Source organism: Lotus japonicus, chromosome 1 (genome assembly GCF_012489685.1).
Source record: "Lotus japonicus ecotype B-129 chromosome 1, LjGifu_v1.2".
NCBI classification, from domain to species: Eukaryota; Viridiplantae; Streptophyta; class Magnoliopsida; order Fabales; family Fabaceae; genus Lotus; species Lotus japonicus.
In genome coordinates this window covers 116058530-116077829 of record NC_080041.1, presented here as the reverse complement: position 1 = coordinate 116077829, position 19300 = coordinate 116058530, and the positions used below count along the sequence as shown (strand labels likewise).

Here is a 19300-nt window from a genome sequence, read left to right as displayed (position 1 = left end):
AATTCACCTAACATTTTGCTTATCCAAAAGTATTGTATTTTATTTTAAGATGTCGCAATCCAGGGTTGTCCAGCTAAAGAACTGATCTTATTTCTTAGCAATCACTAATGTCATGTAATCATCCTTCAATGATGGTATCTTGTAAGATTTGTTCCTTAAGTTCTTTAGCTTAATTAAGGAACACACATTGGAGTTAGGGATGGCAGCAGGGGGTATACATATCCGTACCCGCACCACTACCAGCGGGTAGTTATTCTGTGCTCGTATCCGTTTGAGTGTCAAATGGGTACCCGTTTAATAGATATTAAACGAGTTTGGATACCCGCGGATATCCGTATCTTTTGGGGCAGCACCATAGTTTTCCTTCACTCCACAAGCATTCACCTCAATGTGGCCATATTTTTTAACACAACAAAAATAGGTGATACAATCTTCAAGCTTACCCCCACACAATCTTCAAGATTCAATCTTCACAACAATGCCGAGCCCTTTTCTTCCTGGTCCAATTTGATGTGCAATGATAGAATCCTTCTAAATAAGGCAAAGCAAAGAAAAAGGTTGATATTGTAGGGGAGGATGTGGTATGAAAAGCTTCCAAGCAATACTAAGAAGAATATTTGCAGCCTTGTTTTTCCTTCATTGGGGCTCTTCTCTTTTTCATAAAATGCATTGTTTCATTCAAGAAATATTTTCCAATGACAACTTTAACTCCTTAAACATATAACATTCATTTGACATTCCCTTTAAAAATTAAAATTTTATCAAACTTTACAACCATATAAATCACCAAAACAAGTTAAATTGATAAGTATTTTTTTATTTCAATTCCTTTAACCCCTTGAAATCAATAAACAATGGTTAAACTGTTGCAGAAGGAAGGCAATAGAGAAACCTTTTAGAAAGGATCCAAACTCAGTAAAAAGAATTTTCAAAAGTTAATCATTTCTTGTAGGCACATCAATGAGGAATTAACAAGACTTTTCAAAATCTACCAAAAAAAAAAACGAATAAATGAAATACCTAAAGGACACTTTGGCAAGAATTGAAGGTCACCACATGTCGGGAGAGTCAATCTGACACTCTCTGAAACTCCCAACCAATCCATAACCAAGCATCTAAAAAATTTAATGATACAATTTAGCAAGCTAGTCATATTTTAAAAATGCATGTTAATTAATCTTCAAAGTTACTAATCATAAATTGAAACATGTTTATGAATAACAAACACCAAATTGTGGACCCGGATTCCCTACAGTTAGAGAATCTTGCATTCGGTGCAGTCAGAGATTTAATCAAGGTTGGTTCATGACCTCTGAGTGCACCGAATGCAAGATTCCCTAATTGTAGGGAATCCGGGTCCACAATTTGGTGCTTATTATTCGTAAGCATGTTTCAATTTATGATCACTAACCTTGAATATTAATTAACATGCATTTAGCTCGCTAAATTGTATCATTGACTTTTTAGATGCTTAGTTATGGATTGATTGGGAGTTTCAGAAAGTGCCTAGTTGATTCTCCCGATATGTGGTGGCCTTCAATCCTTGCCAAAGTGTCCTTAGTTAGGTATTTCATTCATTCGATTTTTTTTTGTAGATTTTGAAAAATCTTATTAATTTCTCATTGATGTGCATGCAAGAAATGTTGGAAATTCTTTTTACTAAGTTTGGATCCTTTCTGAAAGGTTTCTCTGTAGCCTTCCTTCTACAACATTTTAACTATTGTTTATTGTTTTTAATGGCTTAGAGGAAATGAAATGAAAAATAACTTATCAATTTAACTTGTTTTGGTGATTTATATGGTTGTAAAGTTTGAGAAACTGGAGAAAATCTAAATTTACCAGAGAAATTTTTTTTTATGACATTATTAGGCGAATTGGTAAAATTAATTTTTAAGGGAATGACAAATGAATGTTACATGTTTAGGTTTATGGAGTTAAATTTGTCATTGACAGATATTTCTTGAATGACACAGTGCATTTCATGAAAAAGAGAAAAACTCTAATGGAGGAAACACAAGGCTGCAAATATTCTTCTTAGTATTGCTAGGAAGCTTTTCTTACCTTATCCTCCCCGGCTATTTCATCCTGGAAATATCAACCATTTCTTTGATTTGCCTTATTTGGAAGGATTCCACCATTTCACATCAAAATGGATCAGGAAGAAAATGACCTCATTCGGCCTAGATTGGAACATTGTTGCTAACTTCTTAGGAAGTCCTCTTGTTGCTCCTAGGTCAACTATAGTTAACGTATTGATTGGATTTTTCCTGTTCCCAAGTGTTATTATTCCAATTGGTCATTGAAATAATTTCTATGATGGCAGAAAATTTCCCTTTATTAGTACTAACACATATGACTCTAGTGGTGCGGGATATAACATGTCCAGGATATCAAGTGGCAGAACCCTAATCAAACGACCAATAAGCTCTACAAGTGTAGGGATGTCAGGATTTGTCAGAGTTTGATTTCGAATATATTCATAGGCTTTGTGCAGGCCATGGAGAACAAGTATCATGAGCATATTATCAATCTTCTTTTTAATATCCTTTACATCATCCATTTCCAACATCAGTTTGACTTCATCACAAAGAGACTGAGTCTTCTTCAGACAGGAGGGCAGATCAGAATCTGTCATATAAAGAGACGATATACCTCGAGTTGTCTCATAAAGCCTTTGAAAATCATTAGCATAAAAGGTTTCAGTTGTCTTCAAAATGTCGTAACACGTTTTATAAGCGCGAAAGTGAAGCATCAAACTCGGTTCAATCGACTACCATAACAAGGATATAAGTTGAGCATCAACTTTCTTCCAATCTTCTCTTTTAGAAGCATCAATGTTAGAAACCTTGGAAGAAAGATGTCAGATAATCCCTAGCCAACAAACCAATAGTCAACAGCATTATGCCAACTCAAAGAGTTCTTCCCATTAAGCTTTTCCAAGGGAATGGTAGGAGATCCGAAAAAAGCATACGACACCAAACTCTTCTTCTGCAGTTGATCTTCAGCCATGAAGAAAATAGAAAAATACCAAAGAACAAAGGGTCAGCGAACCAACGTATACCGAAACAAACAAAACTGGGCAAACAATGAGAGACATCAAGGGGGGACGTCCAAACAGATGCAAAACAGAGCACCTAAACTTCCCAAACCAAACTGATGCAAAACAGAGCCCCTAAAAGAAACCAAACCTTACCAACAATGAGATACGACACAAGGACCGTACAAACATGGTCAAAACAGTAGACCCACAAACCAAAAGTGGCGGAACGACGCCAGAAAAATGTATGGAAGGCGGCACATGGAGCACATGCGCGCCCACGCGCCAGCGAACCTACGGCGCGTGGATGGCGGCGAGCTATGATTGATGAGATGTCTGCCTTGGAGGCCAATCATACATGGACACTTCTTCCACTTCCTCATGGTAAATCTACAGTTGGATGTCGATGGGTCTTTACCATTAAGGTTGACCCTGATGGACAGGTGGACTGCTTAAGGGCCCAACTTGTTGCCAAAGGGTACACTCAGATCTATGGTCTGGATTATAGTGATACATTCTCTTCGTTGCTAAGATGACATTTGTTCGTTTGTTTTTAGCCATTTCTGCCATTCGCCATTGACCTTTGTATCAACTTGATATTAAGAACGCTTTCTTACATGGTGATTTGGAGGAGATTTATATGGAGCAACCACCTGGGTTTGTTGCTCAGGGGGAGTTAGGTAAGGTTTGTTGGTTGAAGACATCTATATATGGTTTGAAGCAGTCACCTCGATCTTGGATTGAGAAGTTTCGCAAGGTCATTCAAAAGTTTGGCATGATTCATTGTGAATCCGATCATTCAGTGTTCCTTAAACGCTCATTATCCAATCAATTCATTTATCTTGTGGTGTATGTGGACGATATTGTCATTGCAGGTGATGATCAAAAGGGTATTGGGGAGTTGAAACAACACTTGTTCAAGAACTTTCAAACTAAGATCTTGGTCAGTTAAGATACTTTCTTGGGATAGAGGTGGCACAATCAAAGCAGGTATTGTTATTTCTCAAAGGAAATATGTTCTTGATATTCTAGAAGAAACTGGAATGCTTGATTGTAAACTTGTTGATACACCTATGGACCCCAATGTGAAGCTTCTTCCTAAACAGGGGGAGTCATATCCTGATCCAGGGAGATATAGAAGGTTAGTGGGGAAGTTGAATTATCTTACAATGACCAGACCAGACATTGCCTTCCCAAATAGTGTTGTGAGTCAGTTTCTTAATACACCATGTGATAGTCATTGGAATGCAGTCATTCGGATCCTAAAATATGTTAAAGGATCACCTGGAAAGGGGCTTGTTTACACATACAAGGGTCATACTGATGTCATTGGATATGCTGATGCAAACTGGGCATCTGATGTTAGTCATAGACGGTCCACTACTAGTTATATTGTGTTCTTATTGGAGGAAATCTAATTTCTTGGAAAAGCAAGAAACAAACGGTTGTAGCGAGGTCTAGTACAGAAGCATAGAATTATGTTATGGCTAATGCTACATGTGAATTTCTCTGGTTAAAACACTTGCTTCAGGAGTTGAAGTTTTGTGAGTTAGGTCCTATGGAGCTTGCTTATGATAACCAATCAGCTTTGTATCTTTCCTCAAATTCAATTTTTCATGAAAAGGACCAAACATATAGAGGTCGACTGTCATTTTATCCAAGAGAAGATCCTCTCCTGAATCATTAAGACTTCCTATGTTCAATCTAAGGATCAACTTGCAGATCTGTTAACTAAATCCTTACGAGGCCCTAGGAAACAATATATATATGTAACAAGCTGGATGCATTTGATATTTATGCTCCAGCTTGAGGGGGAGTGTTGAGAATTATTATTAAGATTTAGTTTAGAAATAGAGATTGGTTTTAGAAATAGATTTTTATTGTAGATTAGCATCTTTTTAGATTTAGATAGATATACTTTTGATCTCTTTTCTACATCTATAAATTGTATACAAATTTATCAATGAATTATACAGAAGAAATATTTATTAGATTCAATAGTAACCACATGCAGAAAGCACTGACAGTTTTAGGAATTACCCCAACCAATACATGGTTTGGGAAGACTTCAGTTGCTGCAAGGATTCCCCTGCAATTTTAAATGAATTAATTCAAACCTTACCAGCTGCAAGGGAGTCAATACAACTATCCCAATAATAGCTATGTGCTTGAAAGGATACCCACAAAAGGGCGCAGCCAATGCAGCTCAAAATACATGTTTTTAACACTGTCTTCATGATGTAAATGTACAACTCCATCTTCAGATTCCTCATCAGCACCATCACCTTTTGATCAAATATTCCAAAGCTTCGAAGCCATTCTTTTACCTTACGGAGACAGTTATAAATAAGAACGAGGTTGAATCATATAAAGCAATGTATACATATAAAAACACTAATGAGTGTGAGTGTGTGACCTTAAAATTTTAATGGTTAAGAGGATACATATAAAAAAAGTTTTCTTTACACTAGAAGACTCTCTTATAAGTATTCAAAAGCCTATATACACCAATCACATACCATAATAAGCAAGAAATTGATCAATTACCATAAAAAAAGGGCATGCTTAGCAAGACGATCTGAGAGAAAATTATTAATGAGCTTCCGCCGCTGTATTTAGGGCCTTTAAATCTAAATTAACCCAATTATATATCTACTCCATAGGTTAGAACAGGACCCATTAACTATATATTTTAACCAAAATAACAAGACCAACACATACTTCACTGTCAAAAGAAAATATCACCTACAGCATGCATTCTAAGGGCTGACAAAAAAGTTTTAAAAAATATAGAAAGAGAAGATGCACCACAAGTTAATTATAATCTGAAGGACTAGATGACACTTGATGCTTTGCAACAATTAGTCAATGCACTCCCTTACTTTCATATAACATTGTGATTAGCTTATTAGTTATTAGTTGGTGATATCGTACTAAACAAGCATTTATGACTCAACAACAACAAAAGCTATGCAATTGTTGATATGTGAGGTCGGCTATATGAACCAAACTATGCAATTGTGATATGTTCAAAAGCTAAATTATGAGTGATCTTATTGATAACGAGATCATCTTTCACAATATCTTCCTGAGTTCTTTGAGAATTCTAGTTTGAAAGGGGAAACACACCTTACAGTCAACATGCCCCAATTTCGCCAAAGCACGCTCCACTTCTTCATTGACCTGTATATCGTATAATAAGAAAGATTAAAAGAAATACCTTACTAATGACTGATAGGTTGTTTTATAGATTCAGCTAGTTACTTCTTTCTATATGAAAGCAATTAACATAACATTGCACTATCATGACATTAATAAGGTACTACTTTCATGATCTCACTTCTTTTGTGAAGTGTTCAAGCAGAGGTTCTACTATTGAACAGAAATGTGATTAGTAATTGCAGGTAAAACAACCTGCTAAAAATATAACTCACAATTTGTGTTAGTGCTCCCACCTATGATTAAATTCCAGGTGCGAAATTGCAAATGAATTTTTTTAAATAGAAATATAATCCTAACATTCCAGATTGTCATGACACAAAATAATGTGAAATTCATATTACCTGAAGAATGGCCAAGCCCCCTGATAATCTTGTTTTTGAATTTTTTTTTATAAGTATTCTGCAAAATATGGAACAGATGTGTATGTAATCCGAAGAGATGTCAACCATGCAATTGTTACTCTTGGTGAAGGTGATTCTGATATACTATAAGCCATGAGAGTCTGGATTATTTTGTAAGGTTGAAGGTGGGTGATAGGAGAATTTATGGATGAGAGAAGGAGAGAAAGTAAAGGCTAGCTGATGCCTTTTTGTAGGAGAGTGAAGGAATGTTTCAATTCAATGGGAGAGCGAGTGTATTGCTGCCCAGTCGGGAAATGCTAAATGTTCCGAAACATTTCTTCCGAACTTATCAATGCTCTACATGAGGCCACTAGTTCTCTTTTTAATGCTCTAAAATATTAATTAATGCAAACTGTTGGCTTTTTTTTTTTTTAATTTCCATGTTGACCAGTATTCTTTTTTTAAAACAGTATTCTTTCTCTTTCCGAAATTTTTCTTTCCTCATGATTCATGAACCAGTTGCCCCTCATAATACAGGTTCCCATTTTCAAACTAAATAAAACTACATGCTATAATTTATGATAATGTTAAAATGTATATTTATTTTATTATTTTATATTATTCTATAACTATAAATTTTCAAATATATTAGTTTAAAAGAATGTTTCATTCCGTTCTCTTTATTAGTTTATTTCATACTTTAGGAATAATGCATTTTTATAGTTGCATGCAAAACCTATTTATTTGAGAATTATTAGTGACAGTATTCATTATTTTTTGAGTTTAATTACTAGTATGCACTAATACTGTATATACGTTTTACATAATTGTCTAATGGCTTAAATATGTTATTGGTCCCTCTAAAATTAGGGTCTTTTGGTTTAGGCCCCTCTATGTTATTTGTCTAATCATACATTTTTTTTGGTACATTGGAAAGATAAATTACACCCTCTAAGGATTGATCCCTAAACATTTCTTTCCTCAACTCATATGTCTCTAACTCATACCACTTGATTTATCACTTATTTAATTAGAAACTTTTCAATTTTTAAGTTATAATTAAATTTAAATTTACAACTATTTAAGATGGAAAATGAAGAATTGTTATTGGATGCATGTGTAAAACTCTTTATACTTTTTTGTTACATCAGAAAATATAAAACTCTTTATAATGCATAGAAATTATAAAGAGTTTTATACAAAAAAGTTTTATAAAAAGTTTTAATGTATAAAGAGTTTTATACAAACCTACTCTATGAGATATTTCCAAACTTTTTTCCTAACCCAAAAAGTTCATATCCTAGTTGGATAGAATCTTTGATCGCCACTCAAGAAATCATAATCGGTCCCTACTCATGATAGTGGTGAAGATCTCGACTAGTCACACGGTTTAAATCTCATTCCTTACTCAAGATATTCATCTTTAAGAGTGAGTGTCTCCAATTGTCACTTACAAAACTTTAACCTAAGTTAAGATAAGTATTTCTTAAGTGACTGATGTAAGAATGGTTACTCTCATAAACTAAATTCACATCAACTTCTCAATTATCATGCAAATCCTAAGAATCATACTATAGTCAATAGATACATGAACGTGCAAAGATAGTCAACAAACCTAAGGCATAGGTGATTTTTCCCTTTCTTATAAACTAAACATGCATCAATCCATATTGAACTACTTAGATTTATAGTCGTTATTTAAAAGACTTGAAACGTGACTTTGCTGATCGATTTTGGGTGAACTCATAGTCGTTATTTAAACTATTTATAGCATGGATTTGCAATATGGTTATGTGTTTGGCTCAAAGGCCTGAGCCCCCCCCCCCCCAAAGAGCCTCGATTTGTCTTTATTGTATTGTAGTCCCAAGAATTCTATGTTTGTTCAGGAGAACAACCTGACGAAGTTGATGCTAAAGGTGCTAAAGTTGTTTGAGAGCAATCTCAACCATATGCACACCAATAATTCACAGGTGTTGTTGGAGGACAAGGTAAGTTGGTGTATGAAACAACTCCTATATTAGGGCACTTATGTGACAAATCCAATAGCACAATTCAAGCCACCACGCTACGACGTGAAAGCTCAACAAGCCAATGTAATAAACCAACCTTTATTGTCAAGGAACAGGGCCGTGTACACCACTAGGCCAATTAGGCAATTGCCTAAGGCCTCCCAATATATTTAAGGCCCCCAAAAAAATTAGCACATGCAGATTTACTACTAAAACTTAAGAAATGTAATAAAATAATGAAAAACTAAGTAATATCAATGGCAACATAGGAAATGCAACGTGAGAACTTAGAAGTGCAACTTTGATAGTTATTAGTAGTAGTATTTTGTATTAACAAATTTACATTTTCCAAAAAATAAGTAAATAAAATCTATGTTATTTTTACTTTCTCACAATTGAAAAAAAATAATTTCTCTTCCTCATAATAGTTATTCTCTAAAAAAAGATTTTTTTTCACGTTAAAGTAAATTATTAAATGAGATATTTGACATTAAAGTGTTGCAAAATCTCACATCGTTTCATTCATTGTGTTCCTGGTTTTGTTGTTCATAACTCTTTTTATTTATTTTGTTGTATAAAACTCTGATAAATGATTTCGCAGTTCAAAAAACTAGAAGATTAATATAAAAATTGATAATTGATATGATATATCAGGTCTCTTTCAAATTCTTGTCAAAATAAAATCACTTTAATATTTTCGCCTTAGGCCCCAAAAACTCTATACACGGCCCTGTCAAGGAACCAATGTTTCAGTAACCAAGAAAACCAATGACCGGATCTTAGATGACCAATTTGCGATTCGGGATGAGGACTAAAACCATATCTTTTTACCTAAATGCATTAATATTTTTGGTTTTCGCAACTTTACTTCTACGAGGAGGGACTAAATCAAACTCACCTGGGATCAAAAACTTTAACTTAATTTTGCATTAGGTGTAACTTTAATTGATAATTACAAAAAGAAAAAAGAAAAATCTTTATTGATGATTTAAAGGACTAGCTAGCCAGTATAACATTCATAGACAAGGGTCAAATACAGAGAAACAAATTACATGATAACTCAACCAATCCCTTAAGGTGCTTGCTACGATACCACAACACTTAGTTGAGGTATGATACAAGACTTGACTTGGACCAATGACATTTAAGTGAGTATCTCTTCTTTTTCCCATATATATGTTTTAAAATTAAACAAAAATTCAAATACACTGTCAGATGTCGGTTTCCTATTGGTACACGTCAAATCGCGTCAATCATGTACCATACAATGATGGTATGGTAGAATTCACCATCCCCTTAAACATTTTTTTATGATAATAAAAACACAATTTCATGGTGGAAGCAGCCGCATAGAAAAGGAGCAACCCAACTCAAATGGTGGAAGTAGGAGGAGCAACACTACTAACAAAAAAATCATGCTCAATATCCTCATCATGGCAACACTGAAACGTCGTGAGCACGTGCATATGACGGTGGCACTCCGAGCACGTGAACCTCTCCGGTATCCTCCCCATCGAATGTGAGAATTCAAACCTACAACACGGGTTCGCCACCGTGTGTACGTAGCTTCCCATAATGGTCCTTAAACGCCGCCTCAAACCCCTCTTTCTCCGTCGCATCCTTCCACATCAAATCGTACTCCACCAGCGTCTGCAACCCCGTCGACGCGTGCCCTTTCACCACGATATGCGATCCCCTCACCAGCACGATCCACCCTCCCAGCTTGTCGTAGCTGAGAAGCTCTTGATCTCCTGCATCACGTGGTCGTGTTGCGTTGTGTCCTATTGCTTCAGCTGGATCTAGGAGAATAGCATGCTCTGGAGGTGGGTCCAGAAGAACCTGATCATGCTCTTCTCTGACCAGCAGGGAGTATAGAGCTTCTCCCGTGTGATGGTGTCGATCACCTTCTGAACCTGTTTGCGTTTGTTGCTTTTTCCGACGTAGACCATTTCTAAGGGGATTTGTGTCGCCTGCGCCACCCTCCGGGCTTCCTTCACGAATTTCTTCACCCACTCGGCGTCGTCCCCGCCGTACAGGAAAATTTACTTTCCTTCCTTAATATGTTCATGAAATTGAAATTTTGAATTTGATTAGTTTTTAAAAATTGCTGCAAATTTCTAGAAATTTCTACATGACACCATCATATAGGATTAGAAAAATCTAGACATTAAAATCTCTTGTAAAATCTGGAAACTATCTAGAAGTATGTAAATAATTAAAAATGTTTACCGACATTGTATAGTCGGTTATGAAGAGCCTATAAATAGGCCTTCAGACTTTGTAATTGAATCACTGCAAACTAATAAAGCCACTTCCTCTCTAACTAGTGCCTTAGCATCCATTTCCCACGACATTACACAACCTTCTACCCATTTTCAACTATTTTCTTGAATAATTTTCTACTCATTTCTGTCCAAATATTATCAGTGGTATTAGAGCTACGTTCGATCATATATTGGGCGTAGTTATATTACCTCCCTACTATTTCAAAACTATCCCACCTACTACTAAAAATTTCTCTTGCACTTATAACCCACTTCCATAATTTTTCTAAGCTATGACTAACACCTCCCAACCTTCATCTATCACTGTCCCAATTTTCAATGGGGAAAACTATGATTATTGGAGTGCAAAAATGAAGACATATTTTTGCTTCCAAGACTGTTGGGATGTCGTAGAAGAAGGATATACTACTCCTGCAGATACTTCAACTCTCACTGCAACACAAAAGAAAGAGCTGAAGGAGAATAAGCTCAAAGATTCAAAGGCGCTATTCACTTTGCAACAGGCAGTGACCGATGCAATTTTTCCAAGAATATTGGGTGCTAAAAGTTCAAAAGAGGCTTGGGATACGTTAAAGGAGGAGTTCCAAGGTAGCGACAAGGTTCGTGCCATCAAACTACAGACTCTAAGACGAGATTTTGAATTGTTAAAGATGAAGGAGTCTGAAAATGTTAAAGATTACTACTCTAGAATTAAAGAAATAGTAAATCAAATGAGAGCTTTTGAGGAAGATATTTTTGACAAGAAAATTGTCGAGAAAATTCTAATTACTGTTCCCCGAAAATATGACTCAATCGTGACAACAATTGAACAAACCAAAGATCTGTCTACTCTATCAGTGACAGAATTAATGGGCTCTCTTGAAGCATATGAGCAAAGATTGATTAGGCATGATGAAGATACACTTGAAAATGCCTTCCAATCAAAGCTCAAATTTCGACAGAATAAAGGATATTGAGGGAAGAGGAACTATGGAGAAACTTCTAGAAGAAGAGAAAGTTCTAGAAATTTCTCCAAGAACAATCAAGATAAAAACCCTCCATGCAACATATGCAAAAGGCTAGGTCACACCGAGGCAGATTGTCGATATCGTGATAAGCCACAATGCAACTACTGCAAGAAGTTTGGGCACGTGGAGAAATATTGTTACAGTAAAAATAGACATCAAGCTAACCTTGCAGAAGAGCAAGAGCAAGATCAATATCTTCTCTATGCCTCCCAAGACTCAGCCGGAGAAACTGGAGGAAGCTGGTACTTGGATAGTGGTTGCAGTAATCATATGGCCAAGGATGAGAGTATCTTCAAAACTATTAATGATTCTGTCAAAGTGAAAGTTCGTCTGGGAAATGGCGCTGTGGTGGAGTCAAAAGGTAAAGGCACCGTCATGGTGGAGACAAAGAAAAGTACGAGACTCATCAGTGATGTCTTACTAGTTCCCAACCTAAAAGAGAATCTCTTAAGCATTGGCCAAATGATAGAAAGAGGCTATACTCTTCACTTTGAAGGAGATGTATGCTGAATCTATGACAAACATGACAAAAGGGTTGAATAGCCCAAGTTAAGATGCAGAAGAGCAGCATAAGCTTCCCTCTAAATTTCAAATATGTAGCTAACATTGCCATGAAAGCGCAAGTTGATGACTCATGGCTTTGGCATAGAAGATTTGGCCACTTCAATACACAAGCCATAAAGCTACTATATCAGAAAAATATGATGAGAGACCTTCCATCCTTAAAGGAGAGTAATGAAGCCTGCGAAGGGTGTCTCCTCAGAAAGCAACACAGAGTGTCGTTCTCAACAGGCAAAGCATGGAGAGCAAAAGACGTGTTGGAGTTGATCCATACGGACGTGTGTGGACCGATGAGGACGCCATCACATGATAACAACAGGTATTTCATTCTCTTCACCGATGACTTCTCTAGAATGACATGGGTCTATTTCCTAAAAGCAAAATCAGAAGTTTTTAGAGTATTCAAAAAGTTCAAGGCCCTTGTCGAGGAACAAAGTGAAAAACATATAAAAGTACTTAGAAGTGATCGTGGCATAGAATACACATCCCGCGAGTTTGACAAATTCAGCGAGGATGAAGGCATAGAGCGACAACTTACAGTCGCATACACTCCACAACAAAATGGAGTGTCCGAAAGAAAGAATCGAACGGTTATGGAGATAGCCAGATCAATGCTCAAGGAGAAGGGAATGCCTAACACTTTCTGGGCAGAAGCAGTCTACACTGCTGTTTATATACTCAACATATGTCCAACAAATGCAGTACAAAATAAGACTCCAGTTGAAGCTTGGTGCGGAAAGAAGTCATCGGCAAAGCACCTAAGGGTCTTCGGATCTATATGCTACATTCATGTGCCAGATGTAAAAAGGCACAAACTAGAAGACAAGACTATACGAGGTATCTTCCTTGGGTATAGCACAAAGTCTAAAGGCTACCGGGTCTACAACTTACAAACTAAGAAGCTTACCATCAGTAGAGATGTTGAAGTTGACGAGAATGCATCTTGGAATTGGGATGAAGAAAAAGTGGAGAAGAACATTCACATACCAACGCAACGGCCTCAAGAAGAAGTTGAAGAAGAAGCAGAAAACCCAGGTGAGCCTTCTTCACCTCTGCAACAACAAGAACAACAACAAGATTCATCACCAGAGTCTACTCCCATAAGAGTAAGATCTTTAGTGGATGTATATGAAACCTGCAACTTGGCCATACTTGAGCCTGAAAGCTTTGAAGCGGCATCAAAGCAGGACGTATGGGTCAAGGCAATGGAAGAAGAAATAAAGATGATAGAGAAAAACAACACATGGGAGTTAGTAGATTGCCCACATGGAAAAGACATCATTGGGGTTAAGTGGGTCTACAAGACAAAGCTCAACCCTGATGGCACTATACAGAAGCACAAGGTGAGGCTAGTAGTGAAAGGTTACTCACAACAACCTGGCATCGACTATAATGAGACATTTGCACCGGTAGCTCATCTTGATACGATAAGAGCTCTAATAGCTCTTGCAGCACAAAAAGGTTGGAGCATTCATCAACTAGATGTCAAATCAGCCATCCTCAACGGTGTACTCGAAGAAGAGATCTATGTGGAGCAACCACAAGGGTTCGTGTGCGAAGGAAATGAAAGCAAAGTGCTAAGACTTAGAAAAGCTCTCTATGGCTTGAAGCAAGCTCCTCGAGCATGGTATAGTCGGATTGATCAGTACTTCATCGATCGAGTATTCAGGAGGAGCAAGAGTGAGCCTACATTGTACATCAAGACTCAAGGTCAGCATACTCTCTTACTCTCCTTGTACGTAGATGATCTTATCTACACAGGAAACAATATTAAAATGATGATGGAGTTCAAAGAAGACATGATGAAGACCTTCGAGATGACTGATCTTGGCTTGATGAACTACTTCCTCGGTATAGAGGTAAGTCAGAGAAATGATGGAATATTTATCTCACAAAAGAAATATATAGAAGGCTTTCTCAAGAAGTTCAAGATGTATGACTGCAAGCCTGTAAGTACTCCACTCGTGACAAATGAGAAACTACAGAAGGATGATGGAGCACCAGAAGCTGATGCATCGCGCTACAGGAGTCTAATTGGTAGTCTTCTATATCTGACAGCTACACGACTAGATATCATGTATGCTACAAGTCTTCTATCAAGATTCATGCAGAGCCCAAGTCAGATACACTTTGGAGCAGGCAAAAGGATTCTAAGATACCTGCAAGAAACAAAAGAGTTTGGCATATGGTACAAAACCACAACCAATTCGAGGTTGCTTGGCTACACCGATAGTGATTGGGCAGGTTCGGTTGATGACATGAAGAGCACCTCTGGCTATGCTTTCTCACTTGGTTCAGGAATATTTTCTTGGGCGTCAAAGAAGCAAGCTACAGTTGCACAGTCAACAGCAAAAGCAGAGTATGTGGCAGCTGCTGAAGCAACAAGTCAAGCGATATAGCTACGGAGAATACTTGAAGATATGGGAGAAAAACAAGATGGGCCTACTATACTCTATTGTGACAACAAATCAGCTATTGATATGGTGAAGAATCCGGTGCATCACAGCAGAACAAAGCACATAGCAATCAAATATCACTTCATCAGAGAAGCTGAGACAACAAAAGAGATACAACTCAAGTACTGTAGGACTGAAGATCAAATCGCAGATATATTCACAAAGGCGTTACCGAGACCAAGATTTGAAGAGCTGCGTAACATGCTTGGAGTTGGAGAAATTTGCATCAAGGAGGAGTGTTAAAATTGCTGCAAATTTCTAGAAATTTCTACATGACACCATCATATAGGATTAGAAAAATCTAGACATTAAAATCTCTTGTAAAGTCTAGAAACTATCTAGAAGTATGTAAATAATTAAAAATGTTTAGCGACATTGTATAGTCGGTTATGAAGAGCCTATAAATAGGCCTTCAGACTTTGTAATTGAATCACTGCAAACTAATAAAGCCACTTCCTCTCTAACTAGTGCCTTAGCATCCATTTCCCACGACATTACACAACCTTCTACCCATTTTCAACTATTTTCTTGAATAATTTTCTACTCATTTCTGTCCAAATATTATCAAATGGCTTAAACAACATTTTAAATTTGCAGTTGATGGTGGAGCTTATATATGACACATTCGAGGAGGGGGGGGATTATGGACAATTGGGATTTGATGTAACCACAATTGCAGCTGTAGATCACTTGGAAATCCTTTTACAGTTGATTTTGATGCCAGAATTAATTATGTGGAGAAGCTTATGTGATGTGAGTAGCTCTTAGATTTCAAAATTGATGAAAAAGAAGACTATCCAAACATGCTACAAAACTATGATCATGGTAAATTGTACTATATCATAGAATGAGTAAAAAGTCGGCAGTACAATAAATGACCCCCCTTTTGTAGTGGGAGGGGCCTGAAACCCTAAGGAGAGTGAGGAATTGGGCCTTACATTCAAGACACAATTCCAAATGCTAATAAATCAATAAGCCTGAGCCCATTGTTAAGATGGGTGATCCTTCATGTAGAGCAGAGATCGTCTTATAAAGGGTCCTTCGCTTGTTAGGACTTGCCTAGTCCACTACCTATGCCTTAGCCAAAGTTATAACCTTTTTGAAGTCTTTCTTATTCTTGTAAATATACAACTGACTTTGAATTGATTGATTAGCAGGGCTGAAATTATGTGCTTGTGTGTTAGAGCACCCAAAAAACTACTTGTAACATGGATTTGCAATATGATTATGTGCAATTGGCTCAAAGGAATTTAATTGAAAGTCGTACCTGACTTGAGGAATCAACACTTAAAGAACTAGGCTAGATCAACCGTAGAATGGACTCCATGAAATTTCATATACTCTAGCTCTTTTATCTAAAGCATAACTTGTTTTGGTGAAGCTAAACTCAAGTGCTTGCTGTTAACATAATTTTTTCTTTGACTCTGAAAACTAAGCTCTCTACCAATTAAATTTATAAATTGTCTTTACTTCCTTGTGTTCTAATTAACAACTCTTGCTTGTGTGAATTGGTGTTTCCCCAATCCCTGTGGCTAGACAATCTTTTATATTGCTTCGAGCGTACCGTATACTTGCGGATAGCGTATCATCCGCTCCATAGTTAAATACAAATGTGTTGCTCAAATAGATCTTATTGTAACTGTTGTATTCATCCAAATTAATCTCAGAAGTCCATTAAAAATCATGGACATGTTATATTCTGCACCACTGGAGTCATATGTGTCGGTACTAATAAAGGGAAATTTTCTGTCATCATAGAAATTATTCCAATAAGCAATTGGAACAATAACACATGAGACCAAGAAAAATCCAATCAATACCTTAATTATAGTCCTCTTGTTGCTCCTGGGTCAACTATAGTTAACGTACTGATTGAATTTTTTCTATTCTCATATGCTGTTGTTCCAAATTGGAATAATTTCTATGATGGCAGAAACTTTCCATTTATTAGTACCGACACATATGACTCTACTGGTGCAAAATATAACATATCCAGGATTCTTAATGGAAAAACTTTTGGGACATTAATTCATATGAGTATAACAGTTACAATAAGATCTATTTTAGAGCACATTTGTATTTAAACTATGGAGCGGGCTTCGCCACTATGACTTCCCATCATCCCACATGTTTTCTTCTTCCACAGAAACTAAGAGCTCATTTAATTATTTTCTCAGTTTTATGAATATAAACTATTTCCATAAACAATTTAAAAAAACTCTTTTCAAATATTTTTTAAAAAAAACATCTTTGATAATGTTATTTTACAAAGTTCAATTCATGTGAATTGAAAACTAGAAACTAAAACAGAAAGTATTCCTAAGATGTTTTGGATTTAGTTTTTAATATTTAAAATAATTATTTTTTTAGTGCCATTTTTTAAAAAAAATAGTGTGTCTTCCTTTTTAAAAAACTAAGAAATTATTTACAAAACAATAATTAAATAGCCCATAAATTTCTTTATGACCCGTGATTTGTAGTTCTATATTATATTTAATTTTTCTTAATAACCCATTTAATTATTTTGTTCTATTTGAAAGGACGATTCTTCACATATGGAGGAAGATCGATGAAAAATCCTCTAAAAAGACGAGTTGTAGACAAAGATGTGCACAGAATATATGTGTATATTCTATGAACCTCAACAAGCCTGCCATCTTACAGCATGCATGTAAGCATGTTCATGTATAAGTATAACCCACGCTAAACAACATTGTGAATATTGAATGGCAACAATATGTATGTGTATATCGAAGGCTAATATTTCAATTTCAATGTCCGATCCAGACACTGAGAAAGCCTCGATCATGCTAAGCACATCAAAACCAAAAACCAAATGAATTCTTAATGATTATCACTAATTTTAGTTTTAAAAAAAGTAATCATTAAGGTAGAACTAAAAAGAGCAATAAATTTAACTAACATAAAACATGCGTAGATAATTCAATGTGTTCTACTCAGCTACAAAACCAATAAGTATCTAAACCCATTTGCAAAAGATAGAAGTGCATGGATATTGTAATTACTAATTAAAGAACAACAAAGCAAGGCAAGGCATTAAACGCCACCGTATCAAGTGCATTTAATTTTTTATTTGATCAAAATTAACAGAAAAAGAAGTGATCATAATTTAAAGAAGCAAAACACCCATAAGGTCATAATCATAACTATAACTACTCAATCAAGGAATATTGTCAAATAAAAGGGGTAATACTTCACGACTCAATCAATAAGAATCATGACTCATCAATTTTCCATTTGATTTTATCAATTGTTCATTCCTTATTCATTATATCATTATCATTATTCATTAGTTGGTCCAGCAAGCAAAATCAACGTGACTAATTAATAACAAGTAAGGAAAGTTTCAAAAAAAAAAAAACAAGTAAGGACACACAAAAAAACATGTGAAGCAGACACAGTAAGAGATGACCTGATCAAAGGTGATTCTGATATAGTGGCGCGAACGATGGCAGCGTGGTGGTTGGTCACGTGGCATGCAGTTGGGGAAGAAGGAGAAGAAGTGACGGTATAAGCCATGAGAGTCAGGATTTTGTAAGGTGGGTGAGAGGCGAATTTATGGATGAGAGAAGGAGAGAAAGGCTGATGCCTTTTTTTAGGAGAGTGAGGGAATGTTTCAATGGGAGAGCGAGTTTGTTGGCTGCCCAGTCTTCTCCCCTTAGGAATAGGATTTTTCTTATTTAGGAAGGGGAACTCGGGTAGAGTTGGTCTCTCTTACTTGCGCCTTTAGTTGATAATTTTTGTTTTTCCTTTGACAACTGGGCCATTTTCTATTTTTGTGTGCGCGGCTTCATTTGCTTCCTTTTTTTATTAGATAATGATCAATATCTAAACTTCAACTCAAAAGATTAATTAAGCACGAATAAAATAAAATTTAAGAAAACCTTGAGTGAAATAAACTATTTTGTATATTTTTAGATTTTTATCATTTTTGTGTCTTTTAAAATCTTCTACTTTTTATTAAAACTAAATAACCATTAAAAAACTAGGCAAAGTTTGAGTTTTTACAAAATCATATAAGGTGTAATAACTTTTAAGATACTGATATGAACTATTAGTTACGAATGCCTTAGTCAAGAAATCTTCCCGTTGAAATCCTAGCCTTAATGTCTTAAGTCTTAGTGATCGTAAAAGGAGTATTATAGCACAAACCTACTCGATGAGACATTCTCAAGCTCTATTCGTAACCCAAGAAGTTCATATCCTAGTTTGATAGATACTTTGATCGTCACTCAAGAAACCATAATCAGTCTAGGGTCGGCCCAAGGCCAAAGCCACCCAAGTAAGGACTTTAGGTCCAAATTTTTTTTACTAAGTCAAAAAGACCCCAAAAAACCAAGCATTTATAGTATATTAATCAG

At 36.0% G+C, this 19300-nt stretch overlaps 2 protein-coding genes across 2 annotated transcripts; both read right to left on the bottom strand.

Annotated features, from left to right (window-relative positions):
• Positions 1–5055: 5055 nt before the first annotated feature.
• Positions 5056–7087, bottom strand: LOC130732492 (uncharacterized). The gene is made up of 3 exons (XM_057584529.1): positions 6601–7087; positions 6167–6220; positions 5056–5364 (listed from the first exon to the last, which is right to left on the bottom strand). Exons 1-3 carry the CDS (start codon positions 6706–6708, stop codon positions 5149–5151), a joined length of 378 nt encoding a protein of 125 aa, XP_057440512.1. The 5' UTR covers positions 6709–7087; the 3' UTR covers positions 5056–5148.
• A 2510-nt stretch (positions 7088–9597) lies between these two features.
• On the bottom strand, positions 9598–18666 carry LOC130729612 (uncharacterized). Its single transcript, XM_057581423.1, has 2 exons — positions 18352–18666; positions 9598–10659 (listed from the first exon to the last, which is right to left on the bottom strand). The coding sequence occupies exons 1-2, from the start codon at positions 18456–18458 to the stop codon at positions 10143–10145; spliced, it is 624 nt and encodes a 207-aa protein (XP_057437406.1). The 5' UTR covers positions 18459–18666; the 3' UTR covers positions 9598–10142.
• Positions 18667–19300: the final 634 nt, after the last annotated feature.

Coding starts and splice junctions, on each gene's coding strand:
- LOC130732492 (XM_057584529.1), bottom strand. CDS start 6,708: ATGGTTGACATCTCTTCGGATTACATACACATCTGTTCCATATTTTGC. Junction 6,221..6,600: donor GGGGCTTGGCCATTCTTCAG/GTAATATGAATT, acceptor TACGATATACAG/GTCAATGAAGAAGTGGAGCG. Junction 5,365..6,166: donor TGGGGCATGTTGACTGTAAG/GTGTGTTTCCCC, acceptor TGTCTCCGTAAG/GTAAAAGAATGGCTTCGAAG.
- LOC130729612 (XM_057581423.1), bottom strand. CDS start 18,458: ATGGCTTATACCGTCACTTCTTCTCCTTCTTCCCCAACTGCATGCCAC. Junction 10,660..18,351: donor TCAGAATCACCTTTGATCAG/GTCATCTCTTAC, acceptor ATATTAAGGAAG/GAAAGTAAATTTTCCTGTAC.